General features: G+C 53.8%; 11 protein-coding genes across 11 annotated transcripts; 3 read left to right on the top strand and 8 right to left on the bottom strand.

Moving 5' to 3' along the window:
• Positions 1 to 273: 273 nt before the first annotated feature.
• Positions 274 to 2,539, bottom strand: GGS23DRAFT_300002 (H-hydrate dehydratase). The gene is made up of 5 exons (XM_051512717.1): positions 2,054 to 2,539; positions 1,744 to 1,841; positions 916 to 1,617; positions 702 to 814; positions 274 to 553 (listed from the first exon to the last, which is right to left on the bottom strand). The coding sequence occupies exons 1-5, from the start codon at positions 2,154 to 2,156 to the stop codon at positions 550 to 552; spliced, it is 1,020 nt and encodes a 339-aa protein (XP_051375705.1). The 5' UTR covers positions 2,157 to 2,539; the 3' UTR covers positions 274 to 549.
• GGS23DRAFT_299893 (P-loop containing nucleoside triphosphate hydrolase protein) lies at positions 2,481 to 5,574 on the bottom strand. The gene is made up of 6 exons (XM_051512716.1): positions 5,230 to 5,574; positions 4,808 to 4,968; positions 4,541 to 4,597; positions 4,361 to 4,481; positions 3,317 to 4,303; positions 2,481 to 3,255 (listed from the first exon to the last, which is right to left on the bottom strand). Exons 1-6 carry the CDS (start codon positions 5,299 to 5,301, stop codon positions 2,992 to 2,994), a joined length of 1,662 nt encoding a protein of 553 aa, XP_051375704.1. The 5' UTR covers positions 5,302 to 5,574; the 3' UTR covers positions 2,481 to 2,991.
• Positions 5,575 to 5,848: 274 nt separating this feature from the next.
• GGS23DRAFT_553048 (S-adenosyl-L-methionine-dependent methyltransferase) lies at positions 5,849 to 7,948 on the bottom strand. The gene is made up of 4 exons (XM_051515447.1): positions 7,404 to 7,948; positions 7,223 to 7,346; positions 6,556 to 7,161; positions 5,849 to 6,455 (listed from the first exon to the last, which is right to left on the bottom strand). Exons 1-4 carry the CDS (start codon positions 7,635 to 7,637, stop codon positions 6,142 to 6,144), a joined length of 1,278 nt encoding a protein of 425 aa, XP_051375703.1. The 5' UTR covers positions 7,638 to 7,948; the 3' UTR covers positions 5,849 to 6,141.
• Positions 7,949 to 8,224: 276 nt separating this feature from the next.
• On the bottom strand, positions 8,225 to 10,073 carry GGS23DRAFT_553044 (enolase C-terminal domain-like protein). The gene is made up of 4 exons (XM_051515446.1): positions 9,765 to 10,073; positions 9,594 to 9,703; positions 9,426 to 9,537; positions 8,225 to 9,358 (listed from the first exon to the last, which is right to left on the bottom strand). Exons 1-4 carry the CDS (start codon positions 9,938 to 9,940, stop codon positions 8,611 to 8,613), a joined length of 1,146 nt encoding a protein of 381 aa, XP_051375702.1. The 5' UTR covers positions 9,941 to 10,073; the 3' UTR covers positions 8,225 to 8,610.
• Positions 10,074 to 10,304: 231 nt separating this feature from the next.
• On the bottom strand, positions 10,305 to 12,172 carry GGS23DRAFT_299827 (Aldo/keto reductase). Its single transcript, XM_051512715.1, has 8 exons — positions 11,957 to 12,172; positions 11,700 to 11,846; positions 11,532 to 11,636; positions 11,261 to 11,463; positions 11,120 to 11,204; positions 11,010 to 11,065; positions 10,798 to 10,943; positions 10,305 to 10,735 (listed from the first exon to the last, which is right to left on the bottom strand). Exons 1-8 carry the CDS (start codon positions 12,020 to 12,022, stop codon positions 10,551 to 10,553), a joined length of 993 nt encoding a protein of 330 aa, XP_051375701.1. The 5' UTR covers positions 12,023 to 12,172; the 3' UTR covers positions 10,305 to 10,550.
• Positions 12,173 to 12,264: 92 nt separating this feature from the next.
• On the top strand, positions 12,265 to 13,570 carry GGS23DRAFT_553038 (dihydrodipicolinate synthetase family protein). Its single transcript, XM_051515445.1, has 3 exons — positions 12,265 to 12,855; positions 12,970 to 13,062; positions 13,115 to 13,570. The coding sequence occupies exons 1-3, from the start codon at positions 12,413 to 12,415 to the stop codon at positions 13,533 to 13,535; spliced, it is 957 nt and encodes a 318-aa protein (XP_051375700.1). The 5' UTR covers positions 12,265 to 12,412; the 3' UTR covers positions 13,536 to 13,570.
• GGS23DRAFT_553036 (putative MFS transporter) lies at positions 13,571 to 15,863 on the bottom strand. Its single transcript, XM_051515444.1, has 5 exons — positions 15,419 to 15,863; positions 15,142 to 15,346; positions 14,957 to 15,060; positions 14,722 to 14,894; positions 13,571 to 14,652 (listed from the first exon to the last, which is right to left on the bottom strand). Exons 1-5 carry the CDS (start codon positions 15,584 to 15,586, stop codon positions 13,851 to 13,853), a joined length of 1,452 nt encoding a protein of 483 aa, XP_051375699.1. The 5' UTR covers positions 15,587 to 15,863; the 3' UTR covers positions 13,571 to 13,850.
• A 411-nt stretch (positions 15,864 to 16,274) lies between these two features.
• Positions 16,275 to 19,764, top strand: GGS23DRAFT_299638 (L-aminoadipate-semialdehyde dehydrogenase). Its single transcript, XM_051512713.1, has 5 exons — positions 16,275 to 16,585; positions 16,663 to 17,411; positions 17,470 to 18,484; positions 18,547 to 19,230; positions 19,288 to 19,764. Exons 1-5 carry the CDS (start codon positions 16,334 to 16,336, stop codon positions 19,726 to 19,728), a joined length of 3,141 nt encoding a protein of 1,046 aa, XP_051375698.1. The 5' UTR covers positions 16,275 to 16,333; the 3' UTR covers positions 19,729 to 19,764.
• Positions 19,765 to 20,101: 337 nt separating this feature from the next.
• Positions 20,102 to 22,544, top strand: GGS23DRAFT_299667 (uncharacterized protein). Its single transcript, XM_051512714.1, has 6 exons — positions 20,102 to 20,513; positions 20,591 to 20,852; positions 20,921 to 21,497; positions 21,575 to 21,836; positions 21,901 to 22,193; positions 22,242 to 22,544. The coding sequence occupies exons 1-6, from the start codon at positions 20,403 to 20,405 to the stop codon at positions 22,441 to 22,443; spliced, it is 1,707 nt and encodes a 568-aa protein (XP_051375697.1). The 5' UTR covers positions 20,102 to 20,402; the 3' UTR covers positions 22,444 to 22,544.
• Positions 22,545 to 23,106: 562 nt separating this feature from the next.
• On the bottom strand, positions 23,107 to 25,823 carry GGS23DRAFT_299485 (S-adenosyl-L-methionine-dependent methyltransferase). Its single transcript, XM_051512712.1, has 11 exons — positions 25,611 to 25,823; positions 25,277 to 25,420; positions 25,122 to 25,207; positions 24,953 to 25,005; positions 24,673 to 24,813; positions 24,526 to 24,592; positions 24,429 to 24,456; positions 24,357 to 24,369; positions 23,805 to 24,237; positions 23,633 to 23,717; positions 23,107 to 23,495 (listed from the first exon to the last, which is right to left on the bottom strand). Exons 2-11 carry the CDS (start codon positions 25,296 to 25,298, stop codon positions 23,341 to 23,343), a joined length of 1,083 nt encoding a protein of 360 aa, XP_051375696.1. The 5' UTR covers positions 25,299 to 25,420; positions 25,611 to 25,823; the 3' UTR covers positions 23,107 to 23,340.
• A 1-nt stretch (position 25,824) lies between these two features.
• On the bottom strand, positions 25,825 to 26,705 carry GGS23DRAFT_615632 (uncharacterized protein). The gene is made up of 3 exons (XM_051520726.1): positions 26,450 to 26,705; positions 26,221 to 26,375; positions 25,825 to 26,157 (listed from the first exon to the last, which is right to left on the bottom strand). The coding sequence occupies exons 1-3, from the start codon at positions 26,641 to 26,643 to the stop codon at positions 26,057 to 26,059; spliced, it is 450 nt and encodes a 149-aa protein (XP_051375695.1). The 5' UTR covers positions 26,644 to 26,705; the 3' UTR covers positions 25,825 to 26,056.
• Between the last annotated feature and the right edge of the window lie 890 nt (positions 26,706 to 27,595).

The following is a 27,595-nucleotide window of genomic DNA, read 5'->3' as shown; positions in this document are numbered from 1 at the left end:
GGTATTTGCGACAACGTCTCACACGCAGAGTAGTCATCCCACAGAGGTTTATCTGCACTGGACCCTTCTTAGTAGATATGCATATTACCTGTTATAGTCGTCCCTTTTGAGATCTAGATAGGCACCGTGATTCTTACGGGTGAGATGCAAAAGAGGTATTTGTCCGTGTTCGATCTGTGTTCGATGCTCCCGTGAATGCGCATTTTTCGAGATAATACCACATCCGCCTAATGTTCCTGATGTTTGTAACGATTCCCTCCCCTCACGGATGCGAACAAATTAATCACACCCTTATTATTGTCTCGATCGTGTGTATTTCCATTGTCCGTTGTCAGTCAGGCTCTACCTAGCGCACCCAATCCGCAGGACCCGTCAGTCGATAATCGCATTGTTGATTCTAAAGGTAGGCAATACAATCGTAATACGGGGGGATATTACTTTCCGTGATTGCGCGAGTAAGCGGGCCGAAGTTGGATCCTAGACACTATTAACGGCCCCGAAGCTGCCTTCTACAGCCTTGAGTGTGTCATCTCGGGGCTACGAATTTCACTAGCTGAGATGTATAGTAAGTATCATGACTATTATAGTAAGACTCTGACAGACATAACGGATTTGCAGAGACTGCCATTGCGGTAGACCCACGGGCGGAGGAAAAAAAAACGTAAGGGGAGGGAGATGACACCCATCTCGCACGCACGCACCGTTCGCTCTCAGGTTCTCCTATTAGATTGAGGAACGCGATATGGACTTCGTCCGTCAGGTCGCTGGCTTGCAGGCTCCTGCCCTTTTTCTTGAAGGCGAGCCGCGAGCATTCCTATCGTTTTAAGCAGCGCAGTCGTCGTCGTTAGCACGCCTCCCGCCTTATCTTATCCCACCAATGCCAGAGAATATCTCACCGGGCCAGGTTAGACTCACCCGAGTGATAGCGGCGCCCCCGAACACGGCAAGCCCTAATGTCTCCGCCTCCTGTAGGCCTCCCCCGTGGTCCCACAGGCCGTCGTGGTAGGCCTTGCGCCAGGCAAGGAAGGTCGCGATACTCCCCGTCAGGGTATCGCCCTGGCCGCCGCTGCGCTTGAGCCCCCCTGGCTGATCCACCGTCAGTGTCGTCTTGCCGTTGCTGATCAAGTCCTGCTCCCCTTTCTGAACGATCGTAACCCCTCCGAGCGCCCGCGCCAACTCTTCCACTTCGGCCGAGGAGTCCGCACCACTGCCAACGGCGGCGGAATCGTCGCCTCTTATGCCCTTCCATAGGCGCCCGAACTCGACGACGTTAGGTGTGAGAACGACCTCGTGCCAGCCCTTAACAAGCTCGGGAGTATTGGTGACCAGGGCCAGCGCGTCAGCATCCAGGACGACGGGCATCCGACGCTCGCGGGCGGCGGTCAGCACCTTCGCGCAGGTCTCCTGCATGAGCGGATCGCGGCCAAGCCCCGGCCCGATAACGAGGACGTGCAGACGCGGTAGCATGTCGATGATGCGGTTCGCTACATGCGCTAGATCCTCGGCATCGGGGGGATTACGGCCCGTCGGCGATTGTCGCATCAACGGGTGTACCATCAGGTTCGGGCTGTAGGTCTTGATTACGGCGGCGGCGTTGGGTGTACATATAACGTGGGACTATGTTTGACGCCAAGAGAAGAGAGAAGTTGTTAGCGGGCTGTTGTGAATGTCCCTCTTACTCTTTCATATCGACTCTCATCGCCACCAACGACGCGCCGGGGGAAAGGGGATGGAAGGCCGAACCATATCGCATCCTAGACGCGCGCTCGCCATTGCGGAGAAGTACGGTGCGCCCGTATAGTCTTCGCTACCGCCGATGACGGCGACGCGGCCTAATTGACCTGTGACGAGTGAGGGTGCACGCAGCTGGTTAGCTCGTAGCTTCAACTACGGTAGGTGTGCGCTGTTCCGGTCCTCGATCTTCCCTTTTTCTCTCCGGCTCCAGCTCAAATCCGATCCTGCTTCTCTTTCCCCTTTCTTTCTTACTACTCAAAGCATACCGAACACAGAGCGCTGGTGTGTAGACAGGCAGACGAACCCAGTGTTTACCAACCTTTGTGGAATTTTTCAAGCATCGGCGGCACTATCTGGCGCACCTTGGCTAGGATCTCGCGGGTGGTCGGCGACATATGGGCTTCGAGGGCTGCGGGGCCCATTCTCTTCTCTCTCTCCCTTTCTCTCTGTCTTCCTGTTCTCCTTCCTCTTTCCTTTGCCACCCCTTACTGTACGCTCTTCCCTCTTCGATCGCCCGAGGAGAGAGAGAATCAACGGCCTTAATCGGTCGGTCGGTCGGGTGGTTGGCGGAGATCTTTTTTCAGGTCGGCACCCCGCGGACAATTCGAGTTCGAGTCGGTAGGCGATCAATTGGAGACGCCAAAAGAATCAACGTTTGCCGTGTCTCGCATAAAGATCGATGGAGAAGGTTTTATCGTTGCGAGATATGGGGGATGAGTAGAAGGCGGGTTTTTCCAACATGGGTTCTAGTGATTTGAAGAAATTCGCGGTTTATCGGAGCTATGGGATGATGGGAGGGGCACCACCTGGAACTCGCCACCCTAGCCTACTCCTAGCATTGTGATGTCATCATCTAGCAGATCCACGGTGCCTCCCGAATAGCTTCTCTTAACCACCTGGGTATCCGTGCCGTTTTCCAATAGTTGGATGATTCTGTAGTCCAGCAATCCCACATGTTCCTTTTATCATGCCGAACCCAGTCAAGGCGGCAATAAATATTACTCGAAAAAGAAAAAAAACCAAGATCACGGCTAGTTTTCTGGACAACGGAACCGAGTGCTCTTGAGTTTTTGGCTCTATTTTTACAAGGGTCAATGGGAACAGAATGCTTTCGCTCCCAACCCGTTTCCTTACTTAGTTAAGCACCCTTTTAAGTGCACCCTCTCACCCTCTCTAACAAGATCCGCCATCACGGGCCCCTTAGGTATAGACAGTCCCCGTCTCCTCTCTGCGGTTTTAAGCTTTCTAGTCGCCTATTTAGGCAATAAAGCTCTTGGTGAAGGTCGTGATGACGTCTCGCAACCTTTGCTCGAGGTCCTTGCTGAGAGCGCCCTCCTTGTCGATCGTGGCTAGGAGGTCCGACTCGTTCGTCTTCAGGTGGGCGAGGAAGTCCGACTCCCATTGTAGAACCTTGGCGACGGGTACTTGGTCGAGGAAACCGTTGACGCCAGCAAAGATGAGCGGAACCATCTCGTTGACAGCCATGGGGGAGTATTGCTTCTGCTTCAGGAGCTCGGTCAACTGTAGAGATATCATGTCAGTCTAGGGCTACACTAATAAAAAAAGACCACTGAATACTTACACGTTCACCACGGTTAAGAGTCTGCTTGGTAGCGGCATCCAAATCGGAACCAAACTGAGCGAAGGCGGCGACTTCACGGTACTGGGCCAAGAAGAGCTTGAGCGAACCGGCAACTTGCTTCATGGCCTTGAGCTGAGCGGCGGAGCCGACACGGGACACGGACAGACCGACGTTGATGGCAGGTCGGACACCCTTGTAAAACAGTTCGGCCTCCAAGAAGATCTGGCCGTCGGTGATGGAGATGACGTTGGTGGGAATGTAAGCAGACACATCGCCGCCCTGGGTCTCGATGATGGGCAGTGCAGTCATGGAGCCGCCACCGTGCTTGTCGTTCATCTTGGCGGCACGCTCCAGCAGACGCGAGTGCAGGTAGAAGACGTCACCGGGGTAAGCCTCACGACCGGGGGGGCGGCGGAGCAGTAGAGACATTTGACGGTAGGCGACGGCCTGCTTGGACAGATCGTCATAGATAACGAGGGAATGCTTGCCGTTGTCACGGAACCACTCGCCAATCGAGGCGCCGGTGAAGGGGGCGATGTACTGCAGGGGTGCGGCCTCAGAAGCAGTGGCAGCGACCACGATGGAGTACTTCATGGCATCGTTCTCCTCAAGAGTCTTAACGAGCTGGGCAACAGTTGATCGCTTCTGGCCAACGGCAACATAGATGCAGTAAAGCTTCTTGGTCTCGTCGTTGGTGTTGTTCCATCGCTTCTGGTTCAGGATAGCATCGAGGGCGACGGCAGTCTTTCCAGTCTGGCGATCACCGATGATCAACTCACGCTGGCCACGGCCGATGGGAACCATGGCGTCGACGGACTTAAGACCGGTCTGGACGGGTTGGTTGACGGATCGTCGCGGCAAAATACCAGGAGCCTTGAGCTGCGCTCGGCGCTTCTCCTTAGTCTTGATGGGGCCCTTACCATCGATGGGGTTACCGAGAGCGTCGACAACGCGGCCGAGCAGCTCCGGGCCAACGGGGACATCGACCTGACGGCAGTTAGTAGTGTTGATCATCCAAGGGCACTATGGCAAAAGCAAACTCACAATTTCTCCGGTACGCTTGACGGTCTCGCCCTCCTTGACGAGACGGTCAGAACCAAAAAGCACAACACCAACCTGGCCAGCTTCCAAGTTCATGCACATCCCCTTCACACCAGAAGCGAACCTGTACATAAAAATCAATGGCGCGTCCCGTCCCGAGCATCCGAAAAATTGTGCACGTACTCGACAAGCTCCTCGGCCTGGACATTGGCCATACCGTGCACGCGGGCGATACCATCACTACGCGAACCGCGGGTTAGCAAACAGAAACCAATTGATCAAAAGTCGCATTCGCCTGAAGCAACAGCCGCAGCGATAGGGCGATCGAGCGACAACGAGAATGGAATTTTAGGCATAATGAAGATTGCATGCGTAGGACGGCAGATGGATTGCGGATAGGCTGGCAGCGGATTGAAAAATCTCTCGCTTTGACGGGGTCCACACACGTACCCGACGGAGAGGACACGGCCAGTCTCGGCCAGGCTGGATTCTTCGGATACGCCTCGGATTCGCTGCTCGAGGATGGAAGAGACCTCGGTGGGAGAAGCCTTCGCATCGGAGGCGTAGGCTCGGGCGTGGACGTTGAGGGCGGCGGGTGCGGCATTTCGCGCCTGGGAACATCCAGTCAGTTACGGGTTAACGGAGAGTCCCAAAATAGCCTGGGTATTTTGTGGTGTTGACAGTCCGGTAGGAGCTCCCGCAAGCTCGGCCAGCTCTGCAAGCTCTCCCGGCTACCCCGACCGAAATCGTACAAGAAACAGGCTCGGATCGAGGCTCGCGGGCGCTCCGGGGATGCATTGGAGCGGACGGCACGCATCCTCGGTTCGAAGTGGGATGGGTATCCGGACGGGTCAAGTGGTGGTAGGACCTACTGCAACGACTCTGCCCGAAGCAGAGATTGCGCTCACGGCGCGGGTGGACTGTCTGAGGGCGTTGCGGAACATATTAGAGAGGTCTGTCTAGTCCTCCGAACTAAATAGGAAGAAAGAGAGAGGTCAATTGCAATCAGATGCAGATTGCAATCGAGGGGAGGGGAGATTGCAGAGGGTGGGTTGTATTTTTTTTCTCTCGATTTTTGGTGGATGAGGCTTGCAAAACGGGGACAAGATGGAGGAGGCTTTTTCCTGGGAGGAGTGCGAAAGGGCTACACACAGTTGGGCGGGAGAGGAAAAGAACGCTGGCGCTAGACGAAGTACCTTGGCTGATGCTCTACTCACTGTTGTGTGCTCTCATGGGAAATCGTACCCGGCGATACCTGTCCGCGCTAGCCCACCAGATGTAGCCCGGCATCGAGGTACATGCAGAGGTGTTGACCCGAAAGGTCCCGACCGCGGGAATCGTGTGGTCCGTGCACAATCTTCTCCCCTCCCTCCGGCGGCCGTGGCCTTGCTTCGACTACGTACGTACCTAACTAGCGTAAGCAGTAGGTAGCAGTACATCGATGTATGCTCATAACTCCCAATCCACCACAGAACATCGACAACCTGCTTAGCTAACCCCCACGCTTGGCTTCAACGAGTTCATCCAAGTATCCCGTAAACTCTTCTCCACCAAAGGCAGGGCGAATCAATCAATGTGATTAACTAGGTACAACTACTCGTTTTATGTCTCGCCGGCCGTTTAAATCCGAAAACCTGAACGGATTTGCCTAGAGAACCCAATTTTGCGCATGGCCCTTTGGTAAATCCGCCCGAGCTGCCCAGGCAGGCTTTCCGACGTCGGCGTAACCCTAGCGGAGACGTTACGGACAGAAAACATAGACAGGGAGACATGTGTAAGTGTTGTTACACTTTCTTGCACTCGACAACCCCCATGGTCTGCCCCTCCACCTTGTGGACCTTAACCACATCAAGGCCAGCCCGACGGACCACCGTCGCGAACTGCTCCTCCGTCCGCTCGAGGGAGGACCAGGCGAGCATCGTGATGTCCATGGTCGCGACCCACCGATCGGGGGGGTCCGTCATGATCTGGTCGTTGATCAAGATCCGCGCCCGGGGCTCGTCCTCCGGGAGCGCGGCCGCCAGGATCTTCAGCATGCCGACGCAGTCGTCGTCGTCGTAGTCGTGGAGGCAACGCCTGATGAAGTAGATGAGAGCTCCTACACAGGCATTGTTAGCAGGTACACCTGTCTCAGGCCGCGCAACCGGGGCCTGAGATGCCCTCGATAGTAGGCAGGTTGGGAGGGGGGCGCTGCTTGCCCTTGACCGACTGCTCCGCGTGGAAGTCGCACGCGATCTTCTGCACGTCCCGCATCACCGGATCGTCCGCGTGCGCCTTTTCGATGCTCGCGATCATCTCGGGCCGGTCCTCGACCACGCACCGGGCCGGCGGAATGCCGGGGTACTTAACAAGGTTGGCGCGCAGCGCGTGTCCGTAACTGCCGCCGACATCGACAATGAGCGGGCGCTCGGCGGCGCCTGCTGCGTACTCCTCGACCCACGCGAAGTCGTAGACGCCTGTGTACGGCCACGCGAAGTCGATCATGCCCTGCATTGAGAGACCGAACTGTTCCAGGTGAGTTGGGCCCCGCTGTTCGAGGACCTCCCAGTGCGTGAGGCGGCCATCGACGCCGGCGGCGAAGGTTACGGGGGTGTAAGTCTTGCCCCGCGGCAGCCGTGGCTCGTACTTGTTAAAGAAGCCCGGTAGGCTCACGAGCGCCGGTTGAAGGGTATCGTAGGCCGTGAAGAACAAGGCGCCGTTGCAGTCGCCACTCCGGTACGCCAGTGATAGGCGCGAGTGCGCGACTCGTCCCGGCGCCGGCTGCCTGAGCCCACCGGTTGATACTAGCATGCGACCGAGCCGGGCTGTAGCCAAGCCGGTAAGCTGGGGTAGCTATAGGGAGGGCCATGTAGTTTGCGGGCTTACACACGAGTTCTTCCTGGACGCCCACTGAGGCTGCGAGTTCTCTCCACGATACATTCCCGTCTAAGGGGATCAAGTCAAAGATTTTCCACTCTATAAACATACGTATGCTTGCCCACTCGCTCATCTGTTCGAATTACGGTCAGACACTTGCGAGAGGAGCATATTTTGGGCACGAACGTACAGTAACCATCTGTTCAGCAGCCACTTCGTCAGGGTGAACCAACTCGGTGTACAACTTTCTCGCAACAGCCGTAGCCTTGCGCCTCGCTGAGAGATCATTGTTTTCGTCAGCATTGTTAAGTTCCTGGATCTTGGCCGAGAGCTCTTGGCAAAGCAGCTCTAAGTCGCCAACAGATGAAGTTTTCATTTCTTGGTAGGTATATTTTCGCTTTCCAATATAATTTGATCGCATCATTTATGATTTATGTGAGTCGGTGGACGTAAACCAAGACCTTGCTACTTTTGTAGACATGTCAGGAGTAATATCCACGCATCAGGTATCGTGGTATAGCAGGCCACAAAACGCGCAGGTCAACAGTTTCCTACACCATCGGTTAGCACCACACATAGACCAGGCGCACAACTCTGCTCGCGATGACATCACACACTACTTCGTTCCGTTATGACACTGGTCAGAATGCAATCATAACTGGTAAAGGGTGCGCGATCAGTTACCTGATCTGGCTTGAGTAATATTAAATCCAAGCAACCATTCCCACTCCGGCAATCCGAGCGGAATCTTAGGAAAGGTGAGAGAAGATCATAGTAAGGAAGGTATTGGGGCATTCTTAAGAACAGGACAGAGTGAGACATAGGCATTATCAGCCGGAGTCTGCGTGTATTCATTGGATATTACCTATCTAACGTTACGGCCGGGCTCATGTGGACATTGACCATAATATCGCAGAATCTTGCCCGCAGAGAGAGCACCGATATCCGAATCGGGTTTCGAGGATACAACCCCGCCAAGAGCGGTAGAAGGGAGGTGACGCCAACTGATCTTGATACAAGTTGGTGGTTTCTTACCGACGATATGATCGATTTGGTTTCTACTCTTCTCCCCCCTAAGGGATAACAGCCGCGTGCTCTATATAAATGATGCGTGGCTGAATCGTGCAAGAAAACGTAGGCGCTTACACTTCCTAGTCCGCTTTCTAGGCTTGTGTGTTAGGCGAAAACGTATTAGACGTCTTACCTCTCCCTCGTGGGTTATGGGGGCTTATTGTAGGTAAGGTAGCGTTCGTTACATGACAACCGTAGGTAGCATTACCTATGTATTTTGCTACGCAGCATATTAATTGAAGTTGCTGGGATATCAATTTCGCCTTTTACCCAGTTAAGCTTTGGGTGGGACATTCATTTTGTTCTCATCAAACGAGATTTTCCTGTTACCACTCTCTCAACTCGTTGCCTGGGCCTATGAAGACTGGGCTCACCCAAGCCTTCGAGTCCTTCGAAAGGGCCCGCACCTGGACCTCGTCGACGTCGATCCCGAGGCCAGGCCCGCGGAACAGGTCAATGTACCCATCCGTGACCTTCCACACCTCTGGGTTTGTCGTGTAGTTGGTCAGATCCTGCCCGCCAACGTTGTAGTGGATGCCGAGGCTCATCTCCTGGATGACGAAGTTGGGGCTCGCGGCGTCGACCTGGACGTTAGCGGCGAGGGCGATCGGGCCGAGAGGGCAGTGCGGTGCGAGCGCGACGTCGTACGTCTCGCAGGCCGACGCGATCCGGCGCATCTCCGAGATGCCCCCGACGTGGGCGATGTCCGGCTGAAGGATGTCGACGCACCCGCTTTCGAGGAACGGCCGCACGTCCCACCTGCTGTGCAGGCGCTCGCCGAGCGCGATCGGCACGTGCGTGCGGGCGGCGATGTCCTTGATGCCGCCGATGTTCTCGCTCAGCAGCGGCTCCTCGACGAACAGCGGGTCATACGGCTCCAGCTTGGCGACGAGCTGCTTGGCCATCGGCTTATGCACGCGCCCGTGAAAATCGACGCCGGCGTCGAGGCCCAGCGACTTCACGGCCTTGACGCGCTCGACGCATTCGTCGAGCTTGCGCGGGGTGTCGAGCCATCCGAGGTCTTCAGTGGCGTTCATCTTCACCGCATTGAATCCCTGGGCCTTTCGAGCATTCCTGTTCGCCGTGAGTATACCAATATGGCTACCTATACCTATGGCAAGGGCAGGGCGAGAATACTGACGCTTGCGCTACGACGTCGCTTGGTCGGTCACCCCCTATCCACGCATACACGCGCAGCTTATCCCGGACCTTTCCGCCGAGCAACTGATAAATTGGGACATTCAGTTTCCTAGCTGGCGGTATTATCAGTCTCATCGTCGGTCCGAACCTGTAGCCACGGTCTACACACCTTTCAGGTCCCATAATGCTATATCTATCCCGCTCAGCGCGCTCATCAGGACCGGCCCCCCTCGATAAAAGTTGCCTCGATATGACAACTGCCATATGTGCTCGATATCGCTATTCTCATAATTAGCAGGTATTATTACCAACGGGCACGAAATTAATCACGTATCCTTACTCAGCTTCGAACCCCAAGTATTTCTCCGCCCACGCATCCAGGCATCCCTCCACCGATTGCGTATGGCCCTCGAGCGATGCCTCGCCCCACCCTACGTTGCCGGTGTCGTCAGTGATCTTCACGAACAACCAACGCGGTGGCACGCGGAAGTACTCTATCTTTGCTATCTTGCCCATGGTTTGTTTTGTCGCCGGCCCGGCTCGCGCTTTTGTTCTTCAGAGCCGGGTCCATCGTAACCTAGTGCTAATATCGAGTCGTCGTCTTCCTTTTCTGGGCCGGGCCTTAGCCAACCTGGCTCGCGTCTACGAGGGACCGAAGAGGGGCGCCGCCGAAGGGGTTTATGAGGGGATTGCGGGGTTACCGGCCAATCGCTCGCCTGCCCATCCTGGATCGTCGCTGAATCCGTCGGAATTTGGTCTCATTGGTCGCTTTCTTCGGCATGATGTTGTGTCGGATTCGGGACTCCCTCACCCGCTTTGATGGTATCATCCCACGCTTATTACGTTTCTTCTCTCGGAATTCAAGAGGGAACGAGAATCGTCGTGATTGCCTACAGGACTTTGCACGGCACGCGAGGGCAGCTAGAGGAATGGCCAGATCGAATATACCTCCCTGTGTTAGGCATGTTTTCAGATGACTCGCCTTCCTCCGAATAGGTTTATTTTGTATGTGTTTTGAGCCCTCGTAAAATCCGTTCGTATATTCTATAAAATCCCGAGCGTGTTTTCCAGTCTAGGGAATACCGTTAATGTCGAGTATGCATGCCTCCAACTCAGTGACGAGACTTTATTGCTTTTGCGCCGACGCTTTCAATTTGCGCTGTGCTTCCACCCAATCCTGCACACTCTTGCGTAACTCCTCCTCCGTCTTCTCGCCGAATATGTTTACCCCCAATCTTGCCGGGAAGTTGTAACGGTGATTCTTGTCGAGGGAGTTAATCGCCGCAACGGCGTCGTCGGGGAGCACAAAGGCTATGAGGTGAATGATTAGCAATTGGACAGTCCGCTATAAGGGGCTCGGATTCTTGTCCCACTCTCAAAGTTCGCAACGACCCGCTCGGGGGTGACGCTCTTCGGCAGCACAACGAGGCCATTCTGCACGACCCAGTTGATGATAACTTGGGCGGGCTGCTTGCCTAGGCGGGAGGCAACTTCATGGACCTTGGGATCGTCAACGGCTCTACAGACGCCTTGTTAGCCATCTGGCTAAAACGAGACAATACTACTGCATGACGGAGCTTTGTACCTCGGTAGGTCGTAGATGTTGTTGCCCAAGGGGCTGTATGCTTCTACCACGATGTCCTAGCTCCTTTATTAGCAGCCGGTACGATAATCTGAGGGCCTATTACCACCCACATTATTCTTCATCCACTCGATGAAAGTGGGTTGCTGAAAGTAGGGATGAATCTCTATCTGGTTGACTGCCGGCTTGATGGTTGCCCTAGAAACGGGCCGTTAGCAGCGCACGACATCTGTCATCGGAAACGACTCGCTCACGTCTTCCATAACTCTTCGATCCTCTCCTGGGTGAAATTGCTGACTCCTATCGTCCGAACTTTGCCTTTTTTAACTAAGCCTTCCATGGCTCTCCAGGTGTTCTCGATCGGCACGTCGATTACGTGCACCTGCTCATTCTCCGGGTTGATCGGGAACCGCTCTCTCTCGTCCGCGCTCTTCTGGAACGAGACAGGCCAGTGGATCTGAGGAGATATATCAGGATATGATGTAGCAAAATAGCATCGTTGATAGATCCAGAGCAGTGTCTTACTAGGTACAGGTCAAGGTAATCTAATTGAAGATCCTTTAACGTGGTATCCACGGCAGCCTCTACATCTTCGGGCTTGTGATGCGTATTCCAGAGCTTGGATGTAACCTTGAGGTATTACAGCCATTAGGACGACAGCAGGTTCATCGAGTGAGGGGGGGTAGCACCCACGAATATTTCGGAACGGTCAACTCCGGATGCTTTGATACCCCTTCCCACTTCGTCCTCATTGTCGTAAATGGCGGCGGCGTCGATATGTCTGTAGCCTGCCTTGAGAGCGCTCTCGACGGCAAGGGCTACTTCATTGGGTTTCGATAGCTTATATATTAATATACCGGTTCAAGATTAGCCAGGGGCTGACCTCCATTCGTGCACGTTCGAGGCTATTCGTGTAGGGCTAGAACGGGAACATCAAGGCGTTTGCTTACCCATGTGCCCAAGCCAACAGCTGGGATTGAATAGCCCGTATTTAGTTTGTACGTCTTGCTCGCCATCTTATGGGATATCGAGGGCTATAGTCCTGTGTACGTCTACTAGGAGGCGTTGAGGTTAGCACAGACTATGCCTCGATGATATAGACTATTAGAGATTATTATAGGCCCTCTTCTACACGCTTCGGGTTGAATTACCGAGCTTGCGTCGGTGCTGGCGACGAATAACTCCACAAACCCCAAATGTCGGGGTATAATTGTCTGTATGACCCCCACGCCAGCTGATAGTCCCCTCCTTAGCGGCCCCGAGCTCGGCTGTCGTCCGAAGGCCCCTTAAACGGTGTTATTTCTCGACCACAAAGGAATCCGAGAAACCCTTATTTGTTCCTTTCTCATTGCCTTGCCCGTACCCGTTCGAGAAGGAGACATCCAGCACTCGAAAATCCTGTCACCATGGCCCTAATCCCTCCTCCTGGCGTCTACGTCCCGTCGCCGACCTTTTTCAAACCCATCGCTCCCGGAGCTCACCAGGCCGAGGTCGACGTCGAGACTCAGTCCGAGCACAGCGTATTCTTAGCGAAGAATGGAATCCACGGTCTTGTCTTGCTCGGTTCGACGGGAGAGGCCGTCCACCTTTCTCGCGCCGAGCGGATAGCTCTCCTCGGCGGGGTTCGTAAATCACTCGACGCTGCCGGTTTTCCCGACTACCCGATCATGGCCGGCGTCCTCGTCAACGCTGTAGATGAGGCTCTAGAATGGATCCAAGATTCGAAGGATGCCGGGTGCCAGTGGGGATTGGTCCTGGCGCCCGGGTACTTCGGCGGCGCCGCATCGCAGCAGGGTCTGATAGAGTGGTACACGACCGTTGCGGATAAGAGCCCGCTTCCTATCTTGATGTGAGTAGCATGCGAGCATTGAGCTCTCATATTGGCTACACACTGCGATTGACAATATTCGAGGCATCTCTTACATCGCCTTGCATCGATGGACTAAAACTAATATTGCACCAGTTACAACTACCCCGGAGTGACCAACGGTCTCACCGTGACACCGGAGACGTACGAGAAACTTGCGCAGCACCCAAATATCGTGGGCTGCAAGATGTAAGTCGGCCTACGCGCGGATGGAACTGGGGAGATCGGCTAATAGAAATAGGTCTCACGGTAACGTATCATACCACGTTCAGGTATCGACATCGCCCGTGATCGATCACGATACCTTCCGCGTCTATAGCGGCTTTGGCCAACAGCTCGGACCCATTGTCACGTTTAATGCTGCCGGCGTGATCGACGGGCTATCAGCGATCTTCCCTAAGACGGTAGTGCGCTTGTTTGAGCTATCTAGTAAACGGCCTATCGACGATGCAGCTGTTAAGGAGGCCAGGGTCCTCCAGTACCGAGTCAGTCGCGCAGAGGAATTCATTGGCCGCTGGGGTATCCTGGGAATCCGGGAAGCAATCTACCGTGTCGTCGGCCTGGGCAATCTCGAGGGTGGACGCGCACCCCTAAGAGGGAAGATCCCCGATGGTGCGTGGGAAGAGTGGACTGAGGTCATGACGGCTGTGGCAGAACCATGATCGATATACAGTTGATTCGAGGCTATCGCATGCATTTGTTAAAGAACAAGAAACAGCCCATGTATTTCATTTACGCATAGAATTGACAGCCCTACGAAGCTAGCATCTGACAAGGAGTCGCTTTTGTTATTGTCCTATCCGCATCTCTAGGATCGTTGTAATATTATCCCTGTGCAACTAGAGCGGGGACCTAAAATCACATCCTGAATATCGAAGCCGTCCCGGGTTAGAAAAGAAAGAAGAGATGAAACACATTCATTCCGGCATTCAAGTCGTCGTCTCGTTGTCTCGTCGTAAATCCAATCAGGCGACAAATTAGTGGACGTAGAAGTTCGATGCCGCCGGGTCATCTCGGCGGATTCTGTTATTCAATCTGATCAGCGCGATCTTCAGACACCAAGCGCAGATGATGACTCCCGCCGAGAAGCCGATCGACCCCGACATGGCCTTGACAAACTGGGGCGCGTCAGTGTCGGGCCACAGGTACGGCGTATAAACCGACGCCAAGTTGCCGAAGGTGTTGCACATCGCAATCGCGACAGCTTTCTTCTCGTCCGACTGGCCCAGAACACTGGAAGTCCAACCGAGGATGATATTGTGAACACCATGTGTAGCGCCTACAAGTAGCATAATTCCTACGTAGCGGGCGGCCGTGTTGAGCGTCGCCAAGCTGATGGCAAATCCAACGATGGCAACCGCTTTGGATAGAGTAATATGCCAAGTTCGCTCATTGAATCTTCCACTGGACCATGAGAGGATGATGGCAACAAAGGCCGCAAAGATGTAGGGCGGACAAGTGAGAACCAGAGCCGTGGTGGTGTCTAACCCGAGGCTCTTAACGACAGTCGGCAAGAAATTCTTGAAGCCGCTCGCACTGATATGAAGGTTGTCCATCAGACAGAATATCCACGTTCGATAGTCGACGACGGCCTCTTTCAACCCCTTCATCACGCTTGTTCCTCCCTCTCGTCTTCCGGTAGTATCCCTGGCAATACGATCGTGTGCAAGATGCCGTTCCTCGGGAGTAAGCCACTGAGTTTTCAGGGGTGCATCGGGCAAGAGGAAGAAGCCAGCGATTGCTACCACCATGGACAGCGCCCCCTGGATTATAAACATCCTGCCAAAGTACTTGGTTAGTATCACAAAATACTCTTCCGCGTGTAAGTCGTTGTTGGGATTTGCCCACCATTTCCAACCCGGGAGGCCCCGCGCACCCCCTAACCCCGAGAAAATGGGAGCGGATATCAATCCAGAGAATGCACTTGCAGCCAAATTTCCAGTATAGAAAATGGACATCCGTGTAGCGATCTCCTTTCGTGTGTAGAACAAGCTCAGCATGTACAACGCACCAGGATAGAACTAGTATTAATAAATAGTAAGCCTACGTCCAACCAAGCATTCGGGCTATCGGATCATCTCACCGGGGACTCAACAATACCCAAGATCAATCGGGCGATCAACATCGAAGTATAATCATGTACGAGAAAAGTGCACAGCGTCGTAATAGACCAAGCTGTCATGAACCCTGCAAAGACGAATGTCAGTTAGAGTCTAATATACTATAAGTTATTGATGCACGGGTGCTTATTCGGGTTATGTGACGCACCAGCCATGAAGAGCGACGGGCGTACGCGGTTGAGGAGCATGTTAGATGGAACCTGTCCCGTTAGATAGCCCACGAACAAAATAGACACGCAAGTGTTATATTCGTATCCCTTCATATTAAGGTCCCTGTCTAGGCCATCGAGTTTTCCGTTTATCATGGCATTTCGGTCCAGGAAGTTGAAGAAGTACATTAACCATAACGTGGGCTGTCGAAGGAGCAACCGTTAGTCAACGGACATAGATATATAGAAGGGAGAGAATTTCTATGAGATACTCACTAAGATGTACAGGTCCAGCTTTCTCACCAGTTTGATCTCAACTGGGTCGGTTTTCGCATGGGCTCCAAACTGGTCTACCTTTTCGTTGAGGAGAACGTCATCAGCGACTTGTTCGATGTGTTCGGGCTTTCCGCTCTTCTGGCGATCAAGGTCCAGGACGGCCGCCATTTTCTCACAGGTCAGAGCGACAAGAGAAGTCAACTATCCACACCAATGGGCGTGGGTGAAGAAGACAAATGATGCTTTTAAGAGCCGGCCCTCACGTATTTCAACGGCATCCGCTGTCTTAAGTAAACTACGAAACGGTTCACCCAGCTTGCATCTGAGTATGTCCATCGACTCACCTTGCGGGGACCCCGCAAAAGCCGAGTCTCGTGCCCCTACTATTAAGTCGCTACCGGGCAGAGAATCACAATCATCTTGGATCACGAGTCTTGAAGCAAAGGTTATCGAGTTGCTTCTAATGCTTCCTGCCGCCCGTCGCTTGACGTACCGGCCTAATGATCCCCGGACTCCACTTTCCCCTCTCCAACTTGCCCGCCCGTGTACGAACAATACATATTTTCCCACCAGCCTTTGGCTTGATAGAACGCCCTAGATCCCATCACATCATCCCTGTGATTCCAAATAAAGGCGATAAGGTCCTGCAGAACAAGGATCATAAACCCCAAGCCGAAGTGTGCTTTCGCTACCAGAATAGGAGTCGGTGGTGTGTGCTTCGGCGCGCCTCCCCGGTTCGAATAATAGGCCCTTCTCGGGAAACAGACGCGGGAATACACCGAAAATAACAGAGTCGTTTCATTGCGGAGAATTCCGTGGAGACATAATGGCCATTTATCTTAACGACCTGCTCAAGAGAGAGACATGAGCCCATAAACACAACTCTCTACGTTGTGCGTAACTAGCAGAGCCACGATGTCCCTTATTACAGCAACACCACAGGCGCCGCCTGGTATCGGTAGCCAAGAGTCTGCTCCCAAAACAGAGATCAACTCGGTTGACAGCATTGATGGCTTAATCGTCAACCGCGCCGTTGCCGCCCCATTCAAGCCCTTACTTGCATATCCCGGGACAGACGGCAAGTATGTCTACTACACCGCTAGAGAGTTGGACCTCTTCGTGGACCAAGTTGCAAAGTATTATGCGCAATCTGGCTTTGTCCCACAGGTATGTGATTCACCAACGGCCAAGCGAGCAATCCTCCCGCACCGGGACATATCACCCCTGACTAGAGAGACCCGTAGTCCGGCCGAGGCGAATCGGAAGTAGTAGCTCTTCTTGGCCCGTCGGACCTCGACTACATCATTACGATGCTAGCTCTGACCCGAATCGGGTTTTCCGTCCTCCTCCTCTCAATTCGATTGTCTATAGACGCCCACACGGCTCTCCTCGACCAGACGGGATGTCGCAGGATCATACCCGCCTCGAGCTTCGCAGAGACTGTTGGCGAAATTGCCGAAAGATATAGCATTACGCAGGTCCCCATGATAGACAGCTCCGTCTATAGCAAAACAGACACAGCAGGTGGTCGCTTTCAACGACCCGTTGAAATTGAAGATGAGTCGCAAAAAATTGCATTCATCGTCCATTCGTCCGGCTCTACCGGACTTCCGAAACCGATATATCATAACCACCGATGCTGTCTCACGAACTTCTCCGTCGGCAGCGGCATGAGAGCATTTGTCACATTGCCCCTGTACCACAATCACGGACTGGCGACGTTCTTTCGGGGCGTCACATACTCTGTTCCGACCGCATTCTTTAACGCAAATCTGCCGATGACACACGATCATCTCGTAGCCGCCATAGAGCAATTCGGCCCCCAGAGCCTCCACTGCGTCCCGTATGCGATCAAGCTTCTCGCAGAGAGCGAGCGCGGCATCGGCCTGATGAAGCGATGCAAGCTTGTCTCGTTCGGCGGAAGCGGGTGTCCCGACGAGCTCGGGGACAGGCTAGTCAAGGCTGGAGTCTACCTAGTCAGTCATTACGGCGCGTAAGTCAAGCAGAGACACTCAGAACGAACTAGAAAACCAAAGGCTTATCAATGGAAGTACCGAGATGGGGCAACTCATGATATCTTTCCGAAACGAAGACGACAAGGAGTGGAATTATTTGCGACCCCTCCCCAAGGTTGCACCATATCTCCGCTTCGTCCCTACGGGCGAGGGCCTATATGAGTGCGTCGTTCTCGACGGCCTGCCGACGAAAGTCTGCTCGAACTCGGACGAACCACCGAACTCGTTCCATACGAGAGACACGTTCATCCCTCACCCGACAATCCCCAACGCCTGGAAGTACATCGGCCGCTTGGACGACCGCGTCACGCTCGTCAACGGCGAGAAGGTCCTGCCGATTCCGTTCGAACACCGGCTCCGACAGAACGAGCTCGTCGAGGAGGCGCTCATCTTCGGCGTGGGGAAGGCGTTTCCCGGCCTGCTGATATTCCCGAGCGAGAGGGCCCGGGCCATGAGCCGCGGCGAGCTCCTGGACGCGCTCCAGCCTGCGCTCGCGGCGGGCAACGAGGCCGCGGAGAAATTCGGGCGGATCCCGCGGGACATGGTGGAGGTTCTGCCGTGCGGCACGGCGTACCCGCGCACGGATAAGGGCACAATCATCCGAGCAGCGGCGTACAAGGCCTTCGAGGCCATCATCGAGGCCGTCTACGTGCGGTTCGAGACGCACGACGACGCCCGCGACGGCGCCCGCAAGGCTCTCGATCACCCTGCGCTCGTTGCGTACCTGCTCGATATCTTCTCCCGCGAGATCGGCGTCAAGGGGCTGGCTGAGGATACCGACTTCTTCGAGCGCGGCACTGATAGCCTCATGGCCGTAGCGGCCCGGGCTAGGATCATGCGCGAGATCGATATCGGCGGCTCGACCTTGAGCAACAACGTCGTCTTTGAACATCCGTCCGTGAGGAAGCTCGCGTCTCATCTATATTCGCTGAGGACAGGAAAGGAGTTGGCTCAAGTTGACGAGATCTCGTTGATGTCCCGCTTAATCGCTAAATACTCGGGCTTCCCCCAGTTTGCTCCTAGTAATTCGAAGCCTGACGGCGAGGTCGTGGTACGTGGTTTAATACATTCCTCCAGCATACATTGGCGGTCACTGACAACAGTCACTTTTAGTTGCTCACCGGAGCAACCGGATCACTTGGGGCGCATATCCTATCACAGGTTGTATCGCTGCAGCATGTTAGAAAGGTATACTGCTTGGTCCGGTCGAGAACACCAGAGGAGGCCCAGTCCCGTGTCGTGTCAAGCCTCGAATCTCGAGGGGTTTTCGTCCCCACTATCCTGGATAAAGCTGTCTGTCTACCTAGCGATTTCAGTCAGGAGTCTCTCGGCCTCGATCCGTCAGCCTTAGAGGACATCCGGTCCACTTTGACGACTGTGATCCACAGCGCATGGATGGTAAACTTCAACGTCAGCCTTGGTAGCTTCGAGCGTTCGTGCATAGCTGGCGTGCACAACATAATCAGACTCTGCCTCCAAGTCCCTTTTGAGAAACCAGCCCGGTTCTTCTTCGTCTCCTCTATATCGGCTGCCGCGGGCACGCCTCTCCCAGCCACTATCCGTGAAGCTCACATAGAGGACGTACGCCATGCTCAGAATATGGGATATGCGAGGTCAAAATTGGTCACGGAGCATATTATCCGAGCAGCGACAAAGAGTACAGGCATACACGCAAGGGTCCTGCGGACCGGTCAGTTGATGGGAGACGCGCAGAATGGCCTTTGGAACCAGACCGAGGCAATCCCTCTCATGATTCAAAGTGCTACGACGATGGGGGTTCTTCCGACCCTAGACGAGGCAAGAATACTCCAAGTGATGAACTATCGTGTATCCGTTGGCTGATGAACTCCGTAGACTCCTTCCTGGCTACCAGTAGACAAGTGCGCTTCGGCGATCCTCGAGCTCTCTGGCCTTAGCATCACAGCGAGGGACGAGCTGTCCGAGAACTTCGATGAGGTCTACCACGTGCTGAACCCGACACTGTTCTCATGGAGCAGCGAGCTACTGCCCGCGCTGAGGGCCGCCGGGCTCAAGTTCGAGATCGTACCACAGCGCGAATGGGTCCGGCGGCTGCGCGAGGACGATCAGGGCCCCCAGAAGAATCCGACCGTCAAGCTGCTCGACTACTACGTGGAAAAGTACGACAACGACGCGGCGGGCCGGAGCGCCCTTGCGTTTGAGACGCAGACTACCGCCAAGTACTCTGAGACCATTAAACAGGGGTTCGATATCATCGGCAGCGGTATCTTGCAGAAGTGCTTGGATAATTGGCAACTGTCATGGGGCAAACAGTAGGCAAGTTGCCGTACAGCGGGCACCTGAGTCCGTCTTTCATACCTTTTATGATGTGCACCCAAGCGGCCGCAACTACGATGGGTATGTAAGCTTGAAATAGGAGAGTGCGAACTTTTCAAGAGGTATGAGAAGTCTTTGTGAACACGTGCAATTTAAATCAACCGGCTCTTACACCTCGTGCGTGCTCTTATAGTGAGCACTGAACTTGATATATCCATTGCCGAGAGCCATGACGGGCCACGATACTCTAGGGAAACCGACCAAGGCTTGAGGACCGCCCACGTCGATCCAGACATTGATGGACTCCTAGCTAGGCATCGTATCGAGATCTGCCTATTATTACGGTAGCTTTGGGGGTCTCGCGTGGCCCCATACAGGGCCCCCCAAATTTTCTGATATGTTTGTTTTGCAACATCAGCAAGACAGACGACACGAGATATTACAGCAAACCAAGACATCACAAACTGTGCCGTTTGTCGGGGAGCAGGGCATTGGCAGAGCCATATCACACCATCACAGCCTGCATTGCAACGCTCCCGGCCAATCTCGTTTCCGACCCATGCTTAACCTTGCCGCCTAACAGTGCTCCAATGTCCCGATATATATAGCTCTTGCCCGACCAACTCTACGTCCCATACGCATCTTCTCTATTATCTTGCAGGATCGAAATAGCAATGGCCTCAGTCGACTCATCGCGCGAGCTCGTGTGCGCAAATAACGCCGTGGACAACCCGGAATGCACCCGGGTCGGGAAGTTCTCGTGCACGTATTGCCTCTTAGTGCTAGTAAGCAGGCAGTTAATATGATCCAACTCTGCCAACTACGGCCACTTGCTGACGGTTAGCTCCTGGTTCGCCAATAGTACTGCGGTCCAGCCTGTCAGAAAAGTCATTGGAAGAGGCACAGAGCGGAGTGCCGCGATAACCCGCTATTGAAGGCAAACTGGAGGCCGCAATGGGAAGCGCAGAAGGATTATGTGCCAAGGTTCATAGGAGGAGAGCATGTCCAACCCTTTAACCACCGTATGAAGTTTCTGTGGGGAAACATGCCGGCGTTCGACTTGCTGAAGCTTGCGTCAAACGAAGGTGTTGAGTATAACAAGAAGCTGGATCTCCTATTCGCAGGTAAGCCTCGCATGCCATCGTATTTCAGCCTGCCTCCGATTCTATAAGCTCATCATTCTGTCTTGTAGCTTCTGGAGATATCCGAAATGTTGCTCTATCCGTGGTTTCCATCCCAGATAGTTTCAAAAGCCCTGTTCATATTTGCATGAACGATAGGGATATGGACGTCGTCGGTAGAAACGTCATCATGCTCCTCCTAGCACTGACGGAGGATGACGCCGCCGTGGCAGCTGACAATATCCTTCATCTGTGGTACTCGTCATTTATCACCCAGCCCCTCCACGACACGCTCAGGGGAAAGATCCTCCCGCTAGTACAAGCTGTCTGCGCAAAGATAAACAACCGGGATTCCGAAGCCCCGCTTGGAAAAACCTGGACTTTCGGCAGATTATCATTGCGGCTCGTATTGCTCAAGAAGAGCTGGTTCGAGCTGCGGGCAAGCCTAGAAGTCCCCGCTGGCCTCACGCTCGAGGGGGCGCAGAAGATTCGCCAGAGCGTCACGATCGCCCCCGAGAGGGTAGACTATAGAGAACGCGTTTACTTTGGCCTGTCACCTGGTCACCGCTCCGGGGCTCAGAAGTTCCGAGAGAGCGGAGTTCTGCTCTCATTCGGTGCGCCGCGAGATCTATACACGATACCTAACCCGTATGTATCCCCTTTTACTATTTACCATGTTTCGATATTTGTTTGACATCTACTGAGGGCCTCACATTGTGATCTAGGACCATTTTCCGAGATACGACGATTTGGCCGATGAAGGACGACGCTGATCCGATCAGCGGTTGGGATATAGCGGAGGTGATGAAAGTCCGATACGGCCCAGCAACTAACGATATCTACGGAAAGATATGTTCCTTCATTAGAGACGTTCTTCTCCGTTTCCATCAGCGGTTGAAGAATCTGGACCTCTCATTTGAACTATTTAACGTCGATGCCAGGGATCTATCTAACTATACAGGGTCACGCTTATTCGATCGTATAGAGGTGCGTTATATCAGCCCTACCGTCCTCTTTCTGGGTCAAGACTAACATTCCTTCCGATTGGCAGGTGTCGAATATATCCGACAAGGGTTACCTGGGGACAGCCCAAACCCTCTATTACATTGGGCGTCTCCTCAAGCATCCCTCGGAAAATCCCCACGCCACTCTCGTCACCCTCTTCCTCAACGCGGTGGACGAGATCTTCGACGATGACGAGAAGCGTAAGGTTCTCGTGTCGGAGATGCGCGAGGTGTGCAAGTACATTACACCGTCGACGCCGAGGGCGAAGTACGACGCCAATCTAATATTGTGCGACTTTGCATTGCCGCAAATCCGCGACGTCGACAAGTACTTCGACAGGTTTGTTCGCCAGAAATCTTTCGTTTTTGACCCTAACAAGTAGCACAGATACATGAAGACCAGTAATTTCGACTCCATTTGTCAACTTTCCGGCATGAGTTTCAAGAAGAAACACACTATCATTGATCCCTGGCCGTTGAGGTTGAAGAAGAAGCATTACCAGAAAGGCGCCAAGGAAGACTTTTTCAATCTCCTTGCGTCAACCCATTCAGGTTGCGAAAGGTATATGGAGTGGACGTTCAACGTGTAATTGCTTATACATTATGAAACCCATGCAGGATAAGGGCCGGGGGAGAGGACGGTGCACTCGTTCTTGATGCGTGAGTATGTAAAAAAGGAGTGAACCAACCTGGGTTACAACGTTTCCTTTCTAGCTAGAACTACCTATCACAAGGCCGAGTAAACCAAGCAGATACGTCCCGTCTAGCTGCTCGCTCTACCACCTCAGTAATTACACTGATGATTGTTCCAGAGCTAAGCCGAACGGCCCTGCTCGCGAAGAAGGCACCTTAAATAGCGCATTGTCCAAGTTCGTATGCTCTAAAGTTGTTTTGTGTATAACCAGGGGGCAGTATTGTCAAGCCATCTGGTTACGATACAGATCCGATCAGTATCTATCTAGTTGGCTCTCTAAGCAAGCCCACATCAGAATCCGGTATGGAGGGCCAACGAACAGATGAGCGTCACGTCTTAGACAAGGCTAGGCACGCCTGGATTCGAATAGTCTAGCTTATCAAAAGAAACGCCGTGATACTACATTGAGTATGTAGAAAATATATACCTTGATCGCTCATATACCGTGAGGGAGAACTACCCAACTAGTCTCGAAGGCGAAAGAAGGACCATGAGAGCTTGGCGTACGAGGACGGTAGCGAGGTCAACAGCCACCGCAGCCCGCACTCATCGAATGCCTATTATATCATGGAAGTAAGGCGATAGTACAGTGTACGCACGCATGTAGTCGACGCATATACGCCTCGTCGATCCCGCCATGCCCCTATCCCCCTATTCACCCCGCAGATCCTACCGAACCTTACAACCAACCCAGAAGACAAACAAAAAAAAGACACTTCCAGCGCGGCCTTCAATACCGCCAGTACCGCCTCTGCCGTCGTTGCGACCACAACATCGCGGCTGGCCGACAAAATCACGCGTTCTCGGGCTTCCGCGCGTAGACGACACGCTGCGGCAGGTAGGCGTGGATCGAGCGCGAGCGGAGCTCCTTGCGGTACGCCGCGAGGAATACCTGCATCTCCTCGAGCGAGCGGTTGAGCACCTTGTTCCACATGAACATGACGTAGCCTGCAGAGGCGGTGGGAAAAGAACAGCGCCCCCAAATCGTCAGCCCATCGTTTTGGACGTGAAGGAAGAGAAGGGGGTTGGAAGACGCAAAAAGCGGGGGACAGGGAGAGAGGCGTGGGAATATGAGAACGAATCACCTTCGAGGTCCTGCTCGAAAATGTACTGGGCCCACTGCCCAAGCTCCTTGAGCTTCGGATTCGCGGGCCAGGGGCCCATGGGGACCTGCGACGACAGTCAGATAAGATAGATCTACGACCAGGAGCCACAGCAGGTAGGGCCCCGACGAAGGCGGGTGGGCAACGTAGGTACTTTAAGGTCGCGGACGCTGATGTCGACGAAGCCGGCGTCCTGCATCCCTTTGCGCTGGAGGTCGTCGGTGATGACGTTGAAGGGGCAGCCGAGCTTGGCGCCGCCCTCGTTGAAGAGGTCGCGCCAGGCGTACATGGCGGAGTCGGCGGCGAGGGTGCCGTCGTCGGAGCGGTAGTCGGCCTCGACCTCGAAGCTCTCGACCCAGCCGCCCGGCTTGAGCGCGGCGTACGCCTGCCGGAAGAACCGCGGCCAGTCCGAGATGCCCCCGATCATGTACCGCGCGTGCACGAAGTCGAAGCTCCCCGCCGCGAACGTCCACGTCTGCTCCGCGTCGTCGATCTCGAACCGCACGTTCGGCGGGCACCACGACGGCTGGATCGGCGACAGGTCCGTCCCGATCACCTCGCAGTTCGGGTACGCGTCTCCCATGTCTCTATTCCCCCGTCGCCGTGGTGCACAGGCGCGCTCGTTAGCAGGCTGCTCTTGGTGGCCTTAGAAAAAAGGGGGAGGGGGGGAGAGGGAGAGCGAGAAACGGGCCTATATGATTATTACATTGGCCATAAGCCTAGTTTGGGAGCGGTTAGCGAACCGACACAAAGGTATATATCGTTACGGGCTTATCACCTGTTCCAGTGCCGATGTCGAGCACTTTCTAGGGAGCACCGTTAGTCTGCGGTTCTTTTCATCGTAGGGGCGGCTGAAAATTTCGGGTGTGGCATACTTGTATATCATCCTTCAGCGGCGAGAGAAAAAGCTTGCCGTTGAGGCAGAGAGTCAAGAAGTGGTGGCTGGCGCAAGAAGAAGAAAAGACGTTAGAGGATCCAAGAGAAAAAATGCACGAGCTCTTCAAGATGTACGCATCGCTCACTTCATGTCCATGGCCTCGTTCTGCCGCTCGTCGTTAGGCCCCCAGTACTTGTCTGTCCCAAGTCTACTGCTGTGATACGTGCGGCCGTTCAGCGTGCGGTACTGCATTATGCTCTCGGTCAAGGATGCCGTCGAGCTCGCGCTGAAGAAATACCCGGCCTTGCGTTAGATTTCCCAGTTCTAGCAAGCCAGGGAGAAGACGAGAGAAGTAACGGAATGAGTCGACTCGAGGTAGCTTGTCGTGGCTTCGAGTCTGTCAATGAAATGGCGGCAACCCGTACTTATCGCCGTCCCCAAGAGCAGAATCTACGTCGTCACCGTACCCGTCGCCTTCCTTCGTCGAACGGCCATCGTCAGTTACGTGGGGCAATTTAATACGTTACGGTGTTGCGTCCCTTTCTATCTCAATCTTCTCGTACTGGGACGCAGCACAGGTCGTGGACTCCTTACTTCGAGCGGCGCCGCCTCGATTGCGGCATCTATATCACCGGGACCAACCGCCGCGGAGGTAACATATTCTGCGGCTGAGGCGGTTGCTGGCGCTGTCAGCGTCCCCACAACTGGTTGGCCCGAGGTTTCGGGTGCTCCGGCGGCGGTGGTGGTACCTCGTTCTTCGTGGCTCGCCATGCTTAGGGGCTAGTCGGTGACGATGGGTGAGGACGTCAGACGATATTTCCGTAGGATGCTTTACGGCGAGCAGAATGAGGAGGCGAGGTGGAGGGAGAAGTCGGTCGAGAAGGCAATAGCTTCTAAGGTAGCATCGAGTGCTGGTTGTCAGTTAGCTGAACGAGGGATTCGGGTAGCCGGCCGACTCCACAATATTAGGAGAAGACCGGATCGAATTAATGCAACCGGCTAAGCCAGGTCTGGAATGGTATTTCTCTTTCATTTTATCATTTTTTTTGCCTCTGTTTGTTCTCCTCTTCAGTATCAGTTTACCTTGCAATGATCGTGAACCGTCGTACTAATAGTATGAAGAGTGAGACAGTCTGGGAGTTGCCGTGGTTTTATTGTACCGATATTTTTTTAACTCAGCCCTTAATGTCACTTAGGACTATGCAGAGCCGTGTACAAACAACTCCAACAAGCCTGTCCCGTAGTGACGGAGGTGATGACGACGACAATTACGATGACATCGGATTTTCTTGCTGGGGGGGAAAAAAATAAGCGAATTGAAATCTCGTTGTTAAATCGGAGACGGGTTGCTTATGCCTCTAGCGCACCCCTTAACGAATGATAATCAGGAGAATGGCACTCAGAACAAGCCTCGAACAAGTAGGCAGGCTATGAATCTTGTCCCATCCTTCCCCGGAATCCCTCTTCGCAAAAGGCCGTTAACCGAATCGTCACCAAACAAGAATCAAAATAGAGAGCTATCAAGCGGTCTAGTTAGATTGCACGCCGACCCTCTCGGCCTGATGGCCATAGCACGAAAACCTTCCCGGCTCGGTGTACTCAAGAGGGCTTTTTAAATCGCCGCTCGTGTCTGTTATAAGCATGTTAGCAGATAAATCCCATGTTCTGTTGTATGCTAGTTGTGTCGACATACAATACCAGCCGGAAGATGTCTTCGAGCCCCCTTTGCCGTCCCCGCAATCACAAGTGAACTGGTTCGGAACGTGGCTCTGGCCGCAGTCTGAGCAAGAGGCAGCGAACCATCCATCCTTCCTGCCGATGATGCGGCCTCCGTCGTTCGTGAAACAGCTACGCAAGCCAATTTGTCAGTATCACCTCTCGTGCTGCTGCTCAGGCAGGCTCGCGAACATCACTCGACTTACTGGTTGAGGTCAAGCTGGTAAGTATACGACGGGGTGCAGGGATCGCCTCCCGGGATGCACACGACGCCGTTCTTGTCGAAGTCCGCATTCAGGTTGAAAGTCTTATCCCCTTTCGTGAAGTAGTATGGGTATTGCTCGAAAGGAGAGCAGATAGCCAATGGCAGGAAGGCAAGTGCCACGACAGGGAAGAGCATGATTGCAGAAGTAGGGTGGTCGAATTCTGCGTTCTAATACCAGTTGCATTCTCGCCTCCATCACCGCCGTCGAGCAGCAGGGCGAGTGTATTTGTATTCGAGGCCATAGACTTGAGAATTCGTCAGCATCGACCGAGAGTTCCTTGGGTAGAAAGTGTTAACCAACGTTGGCCCTTATTCTAAGGGCGAAAAGCGACAGAACGCAAGTCATGTTTGCTGGGTAAGATTAGATGGCTGAATAGGGCAGTATCACTCTATGAGGCAATAAATTAAGGAGTCAGTATATTTCTAGCCCTTGCTCCCTTGGAGACGAGGGTACGGCCGTGTGTTGGTGCAGGTTGTCTACGTGTTAGTGGTGAAGGCTGAAGTATCTAACCGCGACGGAAACTGACAGATCAGGTATGAAAATGTGTAGTAACATACACTCAATTCCGGTTGTCTCCTTCAACTCGACCAACTGCATACAGAGGTAACCATCATTAATCGCATAATATTAATTGGAAGCAATATGCCACCGGGAGAGCCCCGTTCCTAGTCTATACATTTCTACTGTTATCGAACTCGGCATCAGAGCTAGGTTTACCGTCTAGGATAACCGCGGAATGCTAAGATGGTGGCAATTATGGCGACTGTCATATTGCTCCCCCGTGCTATTACCCCTTAGTAACCAGTGATAGACCTGCATCCAAGCTGGTCCGGCGTACCCGAGAGACTGTCATAGGCGCCGGTAGACAGGGGCAATCTTGATCTACCGGTTCCCTTCGTATAGTATGGAGAGGGAGAGTCAAGGCAACCGGGGACATGAATAGATTGTAAGCGGGGTTCCCAATCGAAGCCGATGAGCCATGTATGAACAAGGGTGCAACAGCCTCGGAGTTCAATATTGACAAACCTGCATAGCCTTGTTGCTCTGTCGCTCACGTTGCTTGAGGGGGGTTGGGAGCACCTCGTA

This window comes from Durotheca rogersii (genome assembly GCF_024521655.1).
Source record: "Durotheca rogersii strain YMJ 92031201 chromosome Unknown GGS23scaffold_3, whole genome shotgun sequence".
Classification (NCBI taxonomy): Eukaryota; Fungi; Ascomycota; class Sordariomycetes; order Xylariales; family Xylariaceae; genus Durotheca; species Durotheca rogersii.
The sequence above is the reverse complement of the archived record's forward strand: the minus strand, read 5'-3'. Positions and strand labels throughout refer to the sequence as shown.

Coding starts and splice junctions, on each gene's coding strand:
- GGS23DRAFT_300002 (XM_051512717.1), bottom strand. CDS start 2,156: ATGGGCCCCGCAGCCCTCGAAGCCCATATGTCGCCGACCACCCGCGAG. Junction 1,842..2,053: donor GCTTGAAAAATTCCACAAAG/GTTGGTAAACAC, acceptor CACTCGTCACAG/GTCAATTAGGCCGCGTCGCC. Junction 1,618..1,743: donor CGCGTCTAGGATGCGATATG/GTTCGGCCTTCC, acceptor CGTCAAACATAG/TCCCACGTTATATGTACACC.
- GGS23DRAFT_299893 (XM_051512716.1), bottom strand. CDS start 5,301: ATGTTCCGCAACGCCCTCAGACAGTCCACCCGCGCCGTGAGCGCAATC. Junction 4,482..4,540: donor CAGGCCGAGGAGCTTGTCGA/GTACGTGCACAA, acceptor TTTTATGTACAG/GTTCGCTTCTGGTGTGAAGG. Junction 3,256..3,316: donor CTCTTAACCGTGGTGAACGT/GTAAGTATTCAG, acceptor ATATCTCTACAG/TTGACCGAGCTCCTGAAGCA.
- GGS23DRAFT_553048 (XM_051515447.1), bottom strand. CDS start 7,637: ATGATGCGATCAAATTATATTGGAAAGCGAAAATATACCTACCAAGAA. Junction 7,162..7,222: donor CGTCCAGGAAGAACTCGTGT/GTAAGCCCGCAA, acceptor GCTTGGCTACAG/CCCGGCTCGGTCGCATGCTA. Junction 6,456..6,555: donor CGCGGAGCAGTCGGTCAAGG/GCAAGCAGCGCC, acceptor ATGCCTGTGTAG/GAGCTCTCATCTACTTCATC.
- GGS23DRAFT_553044 (XM_051515446.1), bottom strand. CDS start 9,940: ATGGGCAAGATAGCAAAGATAGAGTACTTCCGCGTGCCACCGCGTTGG. Junction 9,704..9,764: donor TACTTGGGGTTCGAAGCTGA/GTAAGGATACGT, acceptor TTATGAGAATAG/CGATATCGAGCACATATGGC. Junction 9,538..9,593: donor AGCATTATGGGACCTGAAAG/GTGTGTAGACCG, acceptor TAATACCGCCAG/CTAGGAAACTGAATGTCCCA.
- GGS23DRAFT_299827 (XM_051512715.1), bottom strand. CDS start 12,022: ATGGCGAGCAAGACGTACAAACTAAATACGGGCTATTCAATCCCAGCT. Junction 11,205..11,260: donor ATCGAAGAGTTATGGAAGAC/GTGAGCGAGTCG, acceptor GCCCGTTTCTAG/GGCAACCATCAAGCCGGCAG. Junction 11,066..11,119: donor TCGAGTGGATGAAGAATAAT/GTGGGTGGTAAT, acceptor TAAAGGAGCTAG/GACATCGTGGTAGAAGCATA.
- GGS23DRAFT_553038 (XM_051515445.1), top strand. CDS start 12,413: ATGGCCCTAATCCCTCCTCCTGGCGTCTACGTCCCGTCGCCGACCTTT. Junction 12,856..12,969: donor AGCCCGCTTCCTATCTTGAT/GTGAGTAGCATG, acceptor ATATTGCACCAG/TTACAACTACCCCGGAGTGA. Junction 13,063..13,114: donor AATATCGTGGGCTGCAAGAT/GTAAGTCGGCCT, acceptor TAATAGAAATAG/GTCTCACGGTAACGTATCAT.
- GGS23DRAFT_553036 (XM_051515444.1), bottom strand. CDS start 15,586: ATGGCGGCCGTCCTGGACCTTGATCGCCAGAAGAGCGGAAAGCCCGAA. Junction 15,347..15,418: donor AGCTGGACCTGTACATCTTA/GTGAGTATCTCA, acceptor CTCCTTCGACAG/CCCACGTTATGGTTAATGTA. Junction 14,653..14,721: donor GGCCTCCCGGGTTGGAAATG/GTGGGCAAATCC, acceptor GTACTTTGGCAG/GATGTTTATAATCCAGGGGG.
- GGS23DRAFT_299638 (XM_051512713.1), top strand. CDS start 16,334: ATGTCCCTTATTACAGCAACACCACAGGCGCCGCCTGGTATCGGTAGC. Junction 17,412..17,469: donor CTAGTCAGTCATTACGGCGC/GTAAGTCAAGCA, acceptor TATCAATGGAAG/TACCGAGATGGGGCAACTCA. Junction 18,485..18,546: donor AGCCTGACGGCGAGGTCGTG/GTACGTGGTTTA, acceptor AGTCACTTTTAG/TTGCTCACCGGAGCAACCGG.
- GGS23DRAFT_299667 (XM_051512714.1), top strand. CDS start 20,403: ATGGCCTCAGTCGACTCATCGCGCGAGCTCGTGTGCGCAAATAACGCC. Junction 21,837..21,900: donor GCTTATTCGATCGTATAGAG/GTGCGTTATATC, acceptor TCCGATTGGCAG/GTGTCGAATATATCCGACAA. Junction 22,194..22,241: donor GTCGACAAGTACTTCGACAG/GTTTGTTCGCCA, acceptor CAAGTAGCACAG/ATACATGAAGACCAGTAATT.
- GGS23DRAFT_299485 (XM_051512712.1), bottom strand. CDS start 25,298: ATGGCGAGCCACGAAGAACGAG. Junction 24,457..24,525: donor CGCTGAAGGATGATATACAA/GTATGCCACACC, acceptor GGTGCTCCCTAG/AAAGTGCTCGACATCGGCAC. Junction 23,496..23,632: donor TTTCGAGCAGGACCTCGAAG/GTGATTCGTTCT, acceptor CCGCCTCTGCAG/GCTACGTCATGTTCATGTGG.
- GGS23DRAFT_615632 (XM_051520726.1), bottom strand. CDS start 26,643: ATGCTCTTCCCTGTCGTGGCACTTGCCTTCCTGCCATTGGCTATCTGC. Junction 26,376..26,449: donor TACCAGCTTGACCTCAACCA/GTAAGTCGAGTG, acceptor TGGCTTGCGTAG/CTGTTTCACGAACGACGGAG. Junction 26,158..26,220: donor GACATCTTCCGGCTGGTATT/GTATGTCGACAC, acceptor TGCTTATAACAG/ACACGAGCGGCGATTTAAAA.